General features: G+C 44.8%; 1 protein-coding gene across 8 annotated transcripts in view; it reads right to left on the bottom strand.

Moving 5' to 3' along the window:
* Positions 1–1,024: 1,024 nt before the first annotated feature.
* PIP5K1A (phosphatidylinositol-4-phosphate 5-kinase type 1 alpha) overlaps positions 1,025–15,052 on the bottom strand; it is a 50,813-nt gene continuing 36,785 nt past the window's right edge. For 4 of the 8 annotated variants that reach the window (XM_010387201.2, XM_010387198.2, XM_010387199.2 and 1 more), the window contains 8 exons: positions 13,230–13,435; positions 11,344–11,427; positions 10,426–10,474; positions 9,571–9,655; positions 7,350–7,496; positions 7,052–7,181; positions 2,341–2,386; positions 1,025–1,755 (listed from right to left, as the gene is read on the bottom strand). In XM_010387201.2, coding sequence (XP_010385503.1) covers positions 1,753–1,755; positions 2,341–2,386; positions 7,052–7,181; positions 7,350–7,496; positions 9,571–9,655; positions 10,426–10,474; positions 11,344–11,427; positions 13,230–13,435 — 750 coding nt within the window. In that variant the 3' untranslated portion in view covers positions 1,025–1,752. The remainder of the gene's footprint in view (positions 1,756–2,340; positions 2,387–7,051; positions 7,182–7,349; positions 7,497–9,570; positions 9,656–10,425; positions 10,475–11,343; positions 11,428–13,229; positions 13,436–15,052) is intronic. The other 4 variants (XM_010387202.2, XM_030936297.1, XM_010387207.2 and 1 more) reach the window with 2 other exon arrangements.

Raw genomic sequence — 15,052 nt, forward strand, 5'->3', positions numbered from 1 at the left:
TAAAAAAGAACATGGCAGCAAAGACAGGCAGCCAGAAACTGGCCGGGGGTGTCTAATATAGACAGTTATTTGGGGTATGGGCTAACATATTATCAAGGCAGGGTGGGATAGAGAAGGGATAGAACAAGAATTCAACAATCTGCCTGAGATACCAGGCCTCCTTCTTCCCCTGACAAGAGTGGAAGAATCAGATGGAAAACCACAACTCTTGTAGATGGGGAGGAGAGGGTATATGTAGCCCCCATTTCCAACTTCCCTGCATGAAGACAGGGGGGTAGGACATATGGTACAGCAATGACCTCACCAAGGCAAGAATCTGCTGTCTCCCCATGAGTTTAAGAAAATATTACTGGTCTCATAGATACGGACTGCCTGATAAAACAGAGAGGTGTCCCCTCTTCACCTTAGCTCCACAAACAGGAGAACACTGTTGGAAAAGATGAGAAGAGCAAAAAAATCTCCTTTGGAGAATGACCTAAAATTCATTTAGTAAGTCTTCACATTTAGAAAATCAACCAGAATATATTTCAAATTGCAAAACAGTAATAATTATTATAGCCTGGCAGTGAACAGGATTCTGCCTAGGAAGGGCTATAATCTCCCAGCCCGTGGCTGCCTCCTGTTTTAACAAAAGGGGTAAAGATTACCCCATGTCCCACTCTCCATTCCTTCAGCCTTAAGAAATTCATCAAGAAAGGAGGAGCTTAAAGAGGAGCTGCTAGGCCGGGCACGGTGGCTCAAGCCTGTAATCCCAGCACTTTGGGAAGCCGAGACGGGCGTATCACGAGGTCAGGAGATCGAGACCATCCTGGCTAATGCGGTGAAACCCCGTCTCTACTAAAAACATACAAAAAAACTAACCGGGTGAGGTGGTGGGCGCCTGTAGTCCCAGCTACTCGGGCGCCTATAGTCCCAGCTACTCGGGAGGCTGAGGCAGGAGAATGGCGTGAACCTGGGAGGCAGAGCTTGCAGTGAGCTGAGATCCGGCCACTGCACTCCAGCCTGGGTGACAGAGCAAGACTCCGTCTCAAAAAAAAAAAAAAAAAAAAAAACAGAGGAGCTGCTTCTGGCCGAGCAATCACTACTCTTCTCTTCACAAACACCATGGCTCTTCTGAGGGAACCCTACAAATAGGCATCTTGTCAACACTTCTGGAGTTTTGATCTGAAGCTGGCTTGAAACTGTGTGCTGTGCGCTTTTTCCTTTTTTCAGGAAAAAAAAAAAAAGAAGAAAGCTGAGAGGTGGTTAAACTCCCTTATCCCCCCAAAAACCTTTACAGAGATTACAGGGGTATTCTTCCGGGGATCAGGGAGAAAGAACTAAGGTGGAGATAATGTGCCAGCTATTCTGTCCTGAGGAAACTAAGAGTCCAGTTCCTGGTCAAAGATGAGGGGAAAGAAAACTGCCAAGTACAGCAATCCCATTTCCAGCATGAAGAATGGGGGTCTGAAAAAAATTCAATTGTGGAGGCCAAGGGTTAGCCAGTTGAAAATCCGTACCAGCCAACTCTGGAGTGGAGGGGATGCTTCGGTCCTCAACTGTCTGAGGCACTAATGCCCATTCATGAGGAAGGGGAAGGAGAGGAGGTTCTTCTTCAGCAAGAAGATGGAGGAGGAGCTCCCCTCGCTTCTATTACACTCCTTTTTTGATGACCAAGTAGAATAAAATTCAGCATTGCTGGGGCAAGGGCTGACACATCTTGGGATCACAGAGATGGCAAAATCTTGTTCCAGGTCTTCTGAGGCTTTGCGCTTACTGTAAAAGGAGAGTGTAAAGTTAAGGATGTGGAGTATGAGATTAAGCAGGGATGGAATTCAAGCGTTAAGAAGTTTCTATTTCAGCTTCAGCCTCCAAGTATCAGGTACAGAAGATTTTTTAAAAAAAACAAGATGGCGGCCGAGCGCGGTAGCTCACACCTATAATCCCAGCACTTTGAGAGACCAAGGCAGGCAGATCACAACATCAGAAGTTCGAGACCAGACTGTCCAATATGGTGAAACCCTGCCCCTACCAAAAAATACAAAAATTAGCCAGGCATGGTGGCGTGGGCCTGTAGTCCCAGCTACTCGGGAGGCTGAGGCAGGAGAACTGCTTGAACCCAGGAGGCGGAGGTTGCAGTGAGCCAAGATTGCACCATTGCACTCCAGCCTGGGCAACAGAGTGAGACTCCATCTCAAAAAAATATATAAATAAAAATAAAAACAAAATAAAAAATAAAAAACAAGATTTAGGAGGTACCCAGATCCTCTAATTTTGCCAATTAACTTCCTGCTCCAGGCCATCAGTGATCCTCTTTATACCCTGCAAAACGTTCACCTCCCACACATCCCAGACACTCACATGGGTGAACTCTGACTCTGCAACTTCAAGCTTTTCCAAGGTTGTACTAATAGGCGAAAAAAAACAGAAGCAGAGAGAAAAAGAATTAGAAGACAACAACAAAGGACTCCCCTCTAAAATCTTATACTGCTTCTCTAATTTTCACTTCAGAATCAATTTAGAATTTGGAAAGAAGAGGCTAAAAAGCTACTAGATTTTGAAGCATACTGTTTATTTTTTTGAGACAGTCTCACTTTGTCACCCAGGCTGGAGTGCAGTGGCGCGATCTCTGCTCACTGCAAGCTCCACCTCCCAGGTTCACGCCATTCTCCTGCCTCAGCCTCCTGAGTAGCTGGGACCACAGGCGTCCACCACCACACCCAGCTAATTTTTTTTTTGTATTTTTAATAGAGTTGGGGTTTCACCATGTTAGCCAAGATGGTCTCGATCTCCTGACCTTGTGATCCGCCCGCCTCGGCCTCCCAAAGTGCTGGGATTACAGGCGTGAGCCACCACGCCCGGCAAAGCACACTGTTTTAATTAACTATATTTGGCTTCTTGAATACTATAAAACATTTCCCAGTACTCTGCCCTCTTCTGTTTCAATCTCCAGATGTGGTAGGTACCCTCTAAGATTCCCCCCAATGATCCCTGCCTCCTGAGATCCATGCCATCGTGTAATTCTCTCCCCTCTTGAGTGTAGGCTGCACTTAGTGATTCTCTTCTCGTGAACAGAATGCGGCACAGGAGATGGAATGTCAATTTGGAGATTAGATTATAAAAATACCATAGCTTCTTCTTGGACTCATGCTCTAGCCCCTGCTTGCCTGCTTTGAGGAAATTCAGCTCCTATGCTAAGAGCTGGCTATGGAGAGGGCGATGTGACAAAGGAACTGAATACTGCCAACAACCATATAAGTGAGCTGAGAACCTGATCTTCCCTCAGATAAGCTTTTGGACTAATAGCTTGACTGTAATCTCCAGAGAGAACCCGAGCCAAAGGCATCCAGTTAAGGTACAGAAACTGGGATAACAAATTTTTGTTTTCTTTTTTTTTGAGACGAATCTCACTGTTGCCCAGGCTGAAGTGCAGTGGCACAATCATGGCTCACTGCAACCTCTGCCTCCCAGGTTCAAGCAATTCCCTCACCTCAGCCTCCTGAGTATCTGGGATTATAGGCACGCATCACCACGCCTGGCTAATTTTTACATTTTTAGTAGAGACGGGGTTTCACCATGTTGGCCAGGCTGGTCTCGAACTCCTGGCCTCAGGTGATCCGCCCTCCTTGGCCTCCCAAAATGCTAGGATTACAGGTGTGAGCCACCACACTCGGACTGAGATAACAAATGTTTGTTTTTGACAGCTAAGTTTGGGGGTAATTTGTTACACAATAATAGATAATACAGATTTTTGTACCTGGAATTGAGGTGCTGCTGTAACAAAAATCTAAAATTTGGGGGTGGTGGCCCGGTGCGGTGGTTCATGCCTGCAATCTCAGCACTTTGGGAGCCTGAGGCAGGCAGATCACCTGAGGCCACGAGCTCAAGACCAGCCTGAGCAACATGGCAAAACCCCGTCTCTATCAAAAATATAAAAATTAGCCAGGCGTAATGGTGCATGCTTATAATCCCAGGTACTCGGGAGGCTGAGGTAGGAGAATCGCTTGAACCTGGGAGGTGGAAGTTGCAATAAACCAAGATAGTGCCACTACATTCTAGCCTGGGTGACAGAGGGAGACCCTGTCAGCGGAGATTGCAGTGAGCCAAGATTGTGCCACTGAACTCCAGCCCGGGCAACAGAGTGAGACTCCATCTCAAAAAACAAAAACAAAACATTGGGGGTGGCTTCAAGGAGCATTTTAGTGAAAAGTTAGTGTCCTGAATATGCTGTTTATAGAATTTTGGACTTAAATGGGGTTACCAGTGAGGGCTTAAACTGAGAAAAATTTTATTGGAAATTGAAGGAAAGGAGATCCTAGTAAGGTAGCAGCATAAAGTTTAGTAACAATGTGATTTGTGATTATGTGAAAAGTAGAATATGTGCCTCAAGAATTGGACAATCTAGCTAAGGAGATTTCCAAGCAAAGTCCTGAAGGTGCCACCTGGTTTTCTCTTGATGCTTATAGTAAAATGTAAGAGAAGAGAAAGAAATTATGGGAAGGACTATTAAACAAAAATGCCAGAACTTGATAGGTTTTGAAAATTCTAAGCCTCTCCAGAGAGCAAACGATGCTAAAATTAAGAAATGACAGGCCACATACTGTGGGCTCACTTTAGGAGGCAGAGGGAGGAGGACTGTTTAAGACCAGCCTGGTTAACACAGTGAGACATCATGTCTACCCAAAAAAACGAAAAAGGCTTTTGAGCAAGGATAAGCTCCAGGGCACTGCCAAGAAAATGTGGTCTAAAGATGAAGCCAAATGTGACTGTGAAACATTTCATTAAGACCTCAGAAAAACAAAAGGTATTGGTTCAGAGTATAGTCAGCCCTCAGTATCTGTGGGGAACTGGTTCCAGGACCTCTCCTTGAATATCAAAATCCACAAGCACAAGTCTCTTACATAGATTGCATATAACTTACACACATCCTTCATATACTTTATTTTTATTTATTTATTTTTTTGAGAAAGGGTCTCAGCTCTGTCACCCAGGCTGGAGTCCAGCCGCACGATTTCGGCTCACTGCAACCTCTGCCTCCTGGGTTCAAGCGATCCTCCTGCCTCAGCCTCCTGAGTAACTGGGACTACAGGCACATACCACCACGCCTAGCTAATTTTTTTATATTTTTGGTAGAGACAGGATTTCGCCATGTTGCTCAGGCTGATCTGAAACTCCTGGGCTCAAGTAATCTGGCCGCCTCTATCTCCCACAAGTGTTGGGATTACAGGTGTGAGCCATCATGCCTGGCCCTCCATATACTTTAAATCATTCCTAGATTATTTATAACTAATGCAATGTAAATGCTATGTAAATAGCTGTTATACTGTATTGTTCAGGGAATAATGACAAGAAAATTCTGTACATGTTAAATACAGACACAACCATTGTAGGCCTAACTGTACAGTACATGTCAGCAACAACATAACATTTTCAGAATTTTTTTTTTTACTATTTTTTCTTTTCTTTTTTTTTCTTCTTTTTTTTTTTAAGGAACGGGGGTCTCATTTTATTGACCAGGTTGGTCTCAAACTGCCTCAAGCAATCCTCCCACCTCAGCCTCCCAAATGGTGGGATTATAGGCATAAGCCACCACACCAGGCTCTCAAGTATTTTCAGTCCACAGTTGGTTGAATCTGGGATGTGGAACCTGTGGATATGGAGGGCTGATTGTGCTATTCAATCATACAAAAGGCTGTTCAAAAGATTGTTTCACAGATCCTTTCAACCGAAAAGCAGGGTCTGTAAGAAGCTTAGGTCTCATGAAGAAGATATTTATGAGTGTGGCTTTTGTCTAATGGAGTAAATCCCAAGGAGAATCACAGGAGGCCCACAAAATCTTCTGTATCAGTAGAAACACTGCCACCTTGGATCAAAAAAGACAGAAACAGTACAAAATAAAGAGACCACTAGTTCCCCCAAAATTCTACTGGAAAGAAGCAGGCTGAGAAAAGAACTCAGGTAAAAACACACTCTACCTTTGATGAAAAAGGAAGACTCAGAAGACAAAACCAAGAGTCTAGAGGGTAGAGCCAAGAACCATGGAGAATTATTCTGCTTTGAGGCCTAATAAAAGAAATTCCAACATTTCCTGGATTTTGGAACAGCTAATAAAATCAATGACTCCTTTTTGTGCCTCCCATTCTCCCCTTTTATGTACAGAAATGTGTATATTGGTTATCTAATGCCTGTCTCACCAGTATGCTAGGTACAAGGGGAAAGACTAACTGTCTCTTTAGTTCCACAAGTTCACAGATTGAGAAGAACTGTATTTAAGGAGCTGTGCTTAAAGAACTATACCTGGGGTGCTCATCCAAACCTGGACCTAATTTAAGTAATAAAACTCTGGACTTTGAGCTAATGTTACAATGGGATGAGAGTTCTGGAGATCCTGGAAGGGGTCAGTTTATTTTGGACATGGAGGTATGTAAATTACTGGAGACCAGAGGGCAGACTATGACAAGCAGTTTCTAAGATGGCTCGCAATGATCCCTGCGCCTCCTGGTATTCACACCTATGGGTAATCCCTTCCTCTTGAGTGTGGGCTGCATTTAGTGAACAGAATATAGCACAAGTAGTAGAATGTCAATTCTGAGATTAAGTTATAAGAGGCTACGGTTTCTGCATAGGCACATACTCTCTTCTTCACCGTCAGATAGGCCAGGTGCCATGTTCTGAGCTGTCCTATGGAGAAGTCCATGTAGCAAAGAACTGAGGGAAGCCCCCAGACAACAGGCAGCAAGGAACTAAGGCCTTCAGTTCAGCAACCCACAAGGAACAGAATCCTACCCGTAACCACATAAATAAGCTTAGAAGCAGATTCTCCTATTTGAGCCTTCAGATAAGACCCCAGCCCTGACCAACAGCTTAAATGCCACCTCATGAGAAATCTTGAGCCAGGGGACCCAGCTAAGCTGGGCCTGGATTCCTGACCCACAGAAAGTATGATATATGTTTGTTATTTTAAGCCACTAATCTTTGGGGTAATTTATTACGATGCAATCATATTATAGAGGTTTCCAAGGACTTGAAAAGAGAGAGAAAATTATATGGAGAAAGGGGCCAATAAACAAACCTTGTAGTTAGCATTTGCAAAGTCTCTCCAACTATAGGTGAGAAACTGGGGTCAGGAATAGGTGAGCCCTCACTGATTTCCTCCAAAGGTGGAGTCTGAGGTAAAACATCAGGACGACCAAGGTGAACGCCTAGAAAAAAGAAAGAGAAGATGGGGTACGGTAAATACAAGGAAAAATATGTAGCAGCTTGGCTTCCTGGATAGAAATGGGAGCAGAGGTCCTAGCCGGACAAGGTAAAGGCTCAGAAGGAAGGGACGGAGTACCCAATCACATGGAGACCCCAGCCATAGTGCTGACCTGGCTCCACTTCCGCCTTTGTTGTCACTTGTGCCTTGTGTTCCCCAGAGACCGATGGCTGGTAAGTAATGCAGGAGTTGCCACTGGAGCCTACTCGCCGAGAGAAAGATGAGCCAGACCGAAACTTTTTGGAAGGAGAAGGCTTCACTTCAAAAGGGAAAGAGAGAGCCTACTTAGCAACCACTACCAAGACATCCATACAAGTAAATTGCTAGTATCCCCAATACATACCCAAAGTTGGTCTGAAAAGTGAAAAGGCTAATGTCAACAAAGATGGGCTCTATGAATTACTATTCAGAGAACAAGGTGTTAGCTCACTTCACTTTCCAAGAGGCATAAAACCTAGAGGAAAGGAAACATATCCACACCTACCCCTCCAACATGGAGCCTTGACAGCTGCTCTACTTCCATCAGATGAAATGTACCCTAATGCATAATTCCTTTTTTTTGAGATGTAGTTTTGCTCGTTTGCCTATGCTGGAGTGCAATGGCGCGATCTTGGCTCACTGCAACCTCCGCCTCCAGGGTTCAAGTGATTCTCATGCCTCAGCCTCCTGGGTAGCTAGGATTACAGGCATGCGCCACTATGCCTAGCTTATTTTATATTTTTAGTAGAGACGGGGTTTCACCATGTTGGTCAGGCTGGTCTCGAACTCCTGACCTCAGATGGTCTACCCACCTCTGCCTCCCAAAGTGCTGGGATTACAGGTGTGTGCCACTGCCCCTGCCCACTTTTTCTTTTCCTTTTCTTTTTTTTTTTTTTTTTGAGATGGAGTCTCACTCTGTCACCCAGGCTGGAGTGCAGTGGCGAGATCTCGGCTCACTGCAAGCTTCGCCTTCCGGGTTCACGCCATTTTCCTGCCTCAGCCTCCCAAGTAGCTGGGACTACAGGCGCCCACCACCATGCCAGGCTAATTTTTTTTTGTATTTTTAGTAGAGACGGGGTTTCACCATGTTACCAGGATGGTCTCGATCTCCTAACCTCGTGATCCGCCCGCCTCGGCCTCCCAAAGTGCTGGGATTACAGCACTGCGCCTGGCCCCCCTTTTTCTTTAATAGTATCCTATAGTAAAACCTGAGACAGATAACTTTTTTTGAGATGAAGTTTCTCTCCTGTCACCCAGGCTGGAGTGCAATGGCCCTATTTCAGCTCACTGCAACCTCTTCCTCCCGGGTTTAAGTGATTCTCCTGCCTCAGCCTCCTGAGTAGCTGAGATTATAAGTGCGCACCACCACCCCGCTAATGTTCGTATTTTTAGTAGAGATGGGGTTTCAACATGTTGGTCAGACTTCTCGAATTCCTGACCTCAGGTGATTCACCTGCTTTGGCCTCCCAAAGTGCTGGGATTACAGGCATGAGCCACCGTGCCCGGTCAAGAAAGGTAACTCTTTCACTCTACATCTTCTTAGCACGTATGTGCCCAGCACTAAATAACTGACCTTGTATATTTATCATTTTGTAAAGATTGAAATTATTTTTTTCCTTATCTTTTTAAAATTTTTTATAGAGATGAGGTCTCATCATGTTGCCCAGGCTGGTTCCAAACTCCCGGGCTTAACTGATCCTCCTGCCTTGGTCTCCCAAAGTGCTGGGATTATAGGTGTGAGACACTGCACCCAGCCTGGTTTTTCCATATCCCTTAAGACTCTCTGGCATGCCTAGGTCCCCTCTCCCTTGCCATGTGACTAATGATGCCTAATAGGAGAAGAAGGGAAAGAGAAGTTAGAATTTGCTGTGGTAGCAGCATGGAAGATTTACAAAAAAAGAACATTGGCACTTTCTAAACAAGAAAGTTGAGGAAAGAGACTAATAACATGTGCTAAGCAGAAATCAGTAAATGCTTCTCTAACCACTTGAGATAGAGTAGAAGATAAAACAGAGATACGCAATGGTAACCTCATTGTGTATCTCTGTACATAAAAGTCTGGCTCTGCCTATCTCTGTAGCATGGATCCTACATCCACAACTACACTTTTTTTTTTTTTTTGTAAATCCCAGTTCCCCAGAAATGGCCCTCACCTCATTGACATACGCAGTAAGAGCAAAGGGGGAAACAGCAACTTGGAAACGACTATGACAGACTGACTAACACAAAGGATAAGAAATGGCTCTCATGGGATGTAGGTGGGAGGAGAGGCCTCTGGCGTTGGCAGCTCCCTACCAGAGGTAGGAGTTGCCAACTGGGCAGGAGTAGGCAGTCACTTGGTAGAAACCACTTACAGGGAATCTTCTTAAATACTGTGTTGCACATGAAGCGCTGGAACCGTTCAGCGTAGAAGCCTGGGCGATGCACTGAGACAGTGTCCTGCAGAGCAGAAGAAAGGCTATAGAGTTAGAGGGAGGCCCAGCAAGAGGACCTGTAGTCCAAGTGCCATCTTCCCCCAGACTGAGTCCCAAGCAGAAGGCTAAAACCCACAAATGAAATAAATGGAAAAGGCCTGGCATGGTGGCTCACGCCTGTAATCCTAGCACTTTGGGAGGCCGAGGTGGGCGGATCACCTGAAGTCAAGAGCTCGAGACCAGCCTGTTCAACATGGCAAAACCTCATCTCTACTAAAAATACAAAAATTAGTCAGGCATTGGTGGCCGGGTACCTGTAATCCCAGCTACATGGGAGGCTGAGGCATGAGAATCGCTTGAACCTGGCAGGTGGAGGTTAAAGTGAGCTGAGATCATGCTACTGCACTCCAGCCTGAGTGACAGAGCGAGACTCCGTCTCAACCCAGCACTTTGGGAGGCCAAGGTGGGCAGACCACTTTGGGGTCAAGAGTTTGAGACCTGCCTGGCCAACATGGTGGAACCCCGTCTCTACTAAAAGTATAAAAATTAGCTGGGCATGGTGGCGTGTGCCTGTAGTCCCAGCTACTCGGGAAGCTGAGGCAGGAAAATCACTTGAAACTGCGAGACGGAGGTTGCAGTGAGCGAGATCACGCCACTGCACTCCAGCCTGGGTGACAGAGTTAAGACCCTGTCTCAAAAAAAAAAAAAAAAGAAAAAATTGCAAGAAACTGAGGAAGCCAATCAGAAGTGATGGAGGCAGAAGTGGGTAAGAGAGCCTCTAGTATTGCTACTTACCCCATCATGTACCAGGGCTTTCCAAGAGTGCTCCAACTTCTTAACAAACCTGCAAGAAAAATGTACATCACCTCCTCATGTCATTTTTCAATAAATGATCTTAATAACTTTATATTTTAGGGGGTTAAAGGGCTAATAGAAAACCTTGAAAAGACAGAAACTGAGAAAGCACATCTACTAGTACACCGGTTTTCCCAAGAACAGACACAGCAGTGCTGGTTCATCATGGAGACCAATGTTGTTTCTAGGTAAGTCAATTATTCCCCCATGGGAAAAGGTCAATTTATGTCCCTGGCAAATCAGGAACATGAATATTTATTATAAAAGGAGAGCTGAAGGAACAGATGGGCAAGACTGGAAAGGGTAGTTAAAACTGGATGATAATACTGAACCAACAAACCAAGTACTGTCCAGTCCTCATTAGTACTTAAAACCTTACAGGAACAAAACCCGGGTCTAACATTTCTAGCTCCTCCCTGATCATCACTTCATTGCCTCTTAGTTCCACAGGCTGATACCTTTTACAGAACACAGTGACCCTCCTGTTTTTCCTCCATGGAAAAGGGCAACATTTCTAGCTGTATCCCAATGTGGAGCATGACTCATCTCATAGGTTTTTGCAAAGAGCCAGACAGATGGCATATTCCACCCCGGTGCTTCCAAGACTGACTCAGCTTTCCATAGAAGGTATACATTATGTCTGGGGAGATGGGGAAGGGAGGGTTATAAAGGCCGGGGAAAGAGGCAAAATCAAGGAAATAAACCAATAGACCAAGGAAAACTAATGAAGTAAGTAGCCAGACTGCAACTCACTATTCTTGCTTCTGGAAGAACTTGGCAACAAACCCATCTAAAAGAGAAACATGAGTGGTTATCTGTATCCACCCTCTCTTAATTTGGGATCCATATGCTCCTCACCTGTAAGACTGCAGAATGTCAATGATGCCAATATAAAGCAGAAGCCTTTCCCCTTTACTATTCCGGGCAGGGATGCCACCCATACTGGAAAAGGCAAAAAGGAAAGGGTGAGAAAATCTGTTGGCTAGTTTAGTCAGATCAGGACAGGGAAGTGAAACCTAAACATAACTGCCTAATCCTCCATAAACCAGGAGATCAGACAATAAGTGATCAAAAAAACAAAAAGAGAAAAAAATATATTAAAAAAACAGGAGAAAATGAGATCCTTTCTCTAACCCCAGGAACTCTCTAGGGTATGTATTATAATCTAGTTTTCTCCAAATCTCCTTGCCTACCTCTTCCACTCTGATTCCACCAAAGAGAATCTAAAATTCCACTACTCAGCAATTTTGGGAATGCTCTCCTAATTAACTCAACTTCAGTACTTTTGCCATCTTAATTTATGCCCACTAAGACACTCTTCTTGAGAGTCATGTTACAGGATTTCTTTTTTTTTTTTTTTTTTTTTTTTTTTTTTTTGAGACGGAGTCTCACTCTTTCACCCGGGGTGGAGTGCAGTGGCCGGTTCTCAGCTCACTGCAAGCTCCGCCTCCCGGGTTCAGCGCCATTCTCCTGCCTCAGCCTCCCGAGTAGCTGGGACTAAGGCACCCGCCACCTCGCCTGGCTAGTTTTTTGTATTTTTTAGTAAAGACGGGGTTTCACCGTGTTAGCCGGGATGGTCTCGATCTCCTGACCTTGTGATCCGCCCGTCTCAGCCTCCCAAAGTGCTGGGATTACAGGCTTGAGCCACCGCGCCCGGCTGGATATCTTAAAAAAATAAACAATCTAAGATATTTGTGGTATTTCAGTAATTACACTTACTAGATAGATCCATGATGAAGAAGGATGCCTTCCACAAAGAAGTCTATAATAATTTTTTTTTTTTTTTTTTGAGACAGGGTGAGTCTCATTCTCTTTGCCCAGGCTGGAGTGCAGTGGCATGTACAGTGGCTCACTGCAGCCTTGACATCCTGGGCTCAAGCAATTCTTCTGCCTCATCAGCCTCCTGAGTAGGTGGGACCACAGGTGTTCACCACCACACTTGGGTAATTTTTGATTTTTTGTAGTGATGAGGTCTCATCATGATGGTCAGGCTGATCTCAAACTCCTGGACTCAAGTGATCCACCTGCCTCAGCTTCCCAAAGTGCTGGGATTACTGGCATGAGCCACTGTGCCCAGACCATTAATTATTTTTCATTAAGTTCTAATACATTACTAACAAAAAGAGAAGATTAAAAAATGATAATAAAGTTCTAATATAATTTGCAGACACGCATCTAAGACTATAATTTTTTAAGTCTTTAATTCTTGAATAGCTCTCCTTCCCACATACACTATAAACCCGAAATTAATCTTCTTTTCCTTTTACATTAAGAAAGCTCATTCAAACTCACTCTATACTTCTGTAAACATTAATGTTACTGATCCAACTGCTGAGTCAAGGCTATTCCTTTCCAGAAGCTGGGTCCCTTCCTAAAGAAAAAGTACTGTGGCAGGGCACGATGGCTCACGCTTGTAATCCCAGCACTTTGGGAGGCCAAGGTGGGTGGATCACCTGAGGTCAGGAGTTCATAGACTAGCTTGGCCAACGTGATGAAACCTCGTCTCTACTAAAAATACAAAAAAGTAGCTGGGTGTGGTGGTGGGCGCCTATAATCACAGCTACTCAGGAGGCTGAAGCAGGAGAATCGCTTGAACCCAGGAGGTGGAGGCAGCAGTAGGCCAAGATCGTGCCATTGCACATCACCCTGAACAAGAATGAAACCAAAAAAAAAAAAAAAAAAAAGAAAAAGAAAAAGTTTTGTGGGCCTATGTTCTCCTCCCTAGTGGCCCTGAGCCCACTCACTGGTCATCAGTCTCCATGGTGCCACCCCGTCGAGCCTCTCCCTGGATGGATTCCATGGCTGTGGAATACAGAGCCTTTTGGGGGGCCGGTCTTCGAGTGTCAACTGAGTACTGTGTTTCGCTGCTTAAGGGCTCTCGTTGTGCATGATCTATATTATGGATTGACATCAAGAGGCTATAATCCATTATCTTGAAGCTCTGCAGCACCTAACGGAAGGAAAAAACATGATCTGAGCCTTGGGGGAAATAAAAATATTTTGTAGGATCTCACCATTTTTTTGTTTTTTTTGAGAAAGGGTCTCAATCTGTCACCCAAGCTACAGTACAATGATGTGATCTCGGCTCACTGTAGCTGCAACCTCCCAGGCTCAAAGGATCCACCTATCTCAGCCTCCCAAGTAGCTGGGACTACAGGCACACACCACTACACCTGGTTAATTTTTTATTTTCGTAGACAGGGTTTCACCATGCTGCCCAGCTGGTCTCTAATTTCTAGACTCAAGGGACCTGCCTATCTCAGCCTTCCAAAGTGCTGGGACTATTGGTATGAACCACCACGCCTGGCATGACAGCTTTCATGATGTAATTATTTAATTTAGTCTTACAGTGAACCTGTAAGGCTAAACACAGGATTATCTTTTGCCTCTTCCTACTTTTTTCCCTGGAGAAAAGTATGTTAACCTCCTCTGGCTAGATTTTATTTATTTATTTATTTATTTTATGCCCCCACCCTTTTTTTTTTTGGAGACTAAGTCTTGCTCTGTCGCCAGGCTGGAGTACAATGGTGCGATCTCGGCTCACTGCAACCTCCAACTCCTGGTTCAAGCCATTCTCCTGCCTCAGCCTCCCAAGTAGCTGGGATTACAGGCACGTGCCACCACATCCAGCTAATTTTTGTATTTTTAGTAGAGTTGGGGTTTCACCATGTTGGCCAGGCTGGTCTCGAACGCCTGACACGGTGATCTGCCTGCCTCAGCCTCCCAAAGTGCTGGGATTACAGGCGTTAGCCACTACGCCCAGCCTGGTTAGTCTTTATTTACATACCCTTAGCTTTCTCTCATTTGAGTACACATAATTTTTCCAAGTCCCACTGCCTAGCCCACAAGATCATCTTTGTTCTTTCCATGTATGTCTCCATGAAGAGAACACTACCTTCTTGAGAGAACAAGGAATATGTATTTGTGCTGTGAAGATTCCACAATGAGGTTGTGGTAAAGTACACTTTGTGACAGAACAGATCTGTGGTAGGACCTTGTATGACTAGCTTCAATTGAGTTAAACATTTACTGAATCCCCACCATGTACAGTGTACTTGCCTCCTTACAGAGATATAAAGATATTAAAGAGAGAGTTTCTGTCCTCAAGGACATTATAGATTTAGAAAGGGATACAAATGTAAAATAAACACAATACAGTTTAATATGTGCAACACTGGGAAGTGTTCACATGATAGAAGAGTACAGAGGTCAAGAGTGATATCTAGGCTGGGTCCGCTGGCTCACACCTGTAATCCTAGCGCTTTGGGAGGCGAAGGCAGGCAGATCACTCGAGGTCAGGAGTTCAAAACCAGCAGGGCCAACATGGTGAAACCCTGTCTCTACGAAAAATACAAAAACTAGCCAGGCATGGTGATGGGCACCGGTAATCCCAGCTACTTGGGAGGCTGAGGCAAGAGAATCGCTTGAACTTGGGAGACGGAAATTGCAGTGAGCCGAGATCGTGCCACTGCACTCCAACTTGGGCGACAAGAGTGAAACTCGTCTCAAAAAATAAAAAATAAAGTAAAACGTAGATACATTTATCTGTTAGTGACAGGGGCAGCAT

This window comes from Rhinopithecus roxellana, chromosome 8 (genome assembly GCF_007565055.1).
Source record: "Rhinopithecus roxellana isolate Shanxi Qingling chromosome 8, ASM756505v1, whole genome shotgun sequence".
NCBI lineage: Eukaryota > Metazoa > Chordata > Mammalia > Primates > Cercopithecidae > Rhinopithecus > Rhinopithecus roxellana.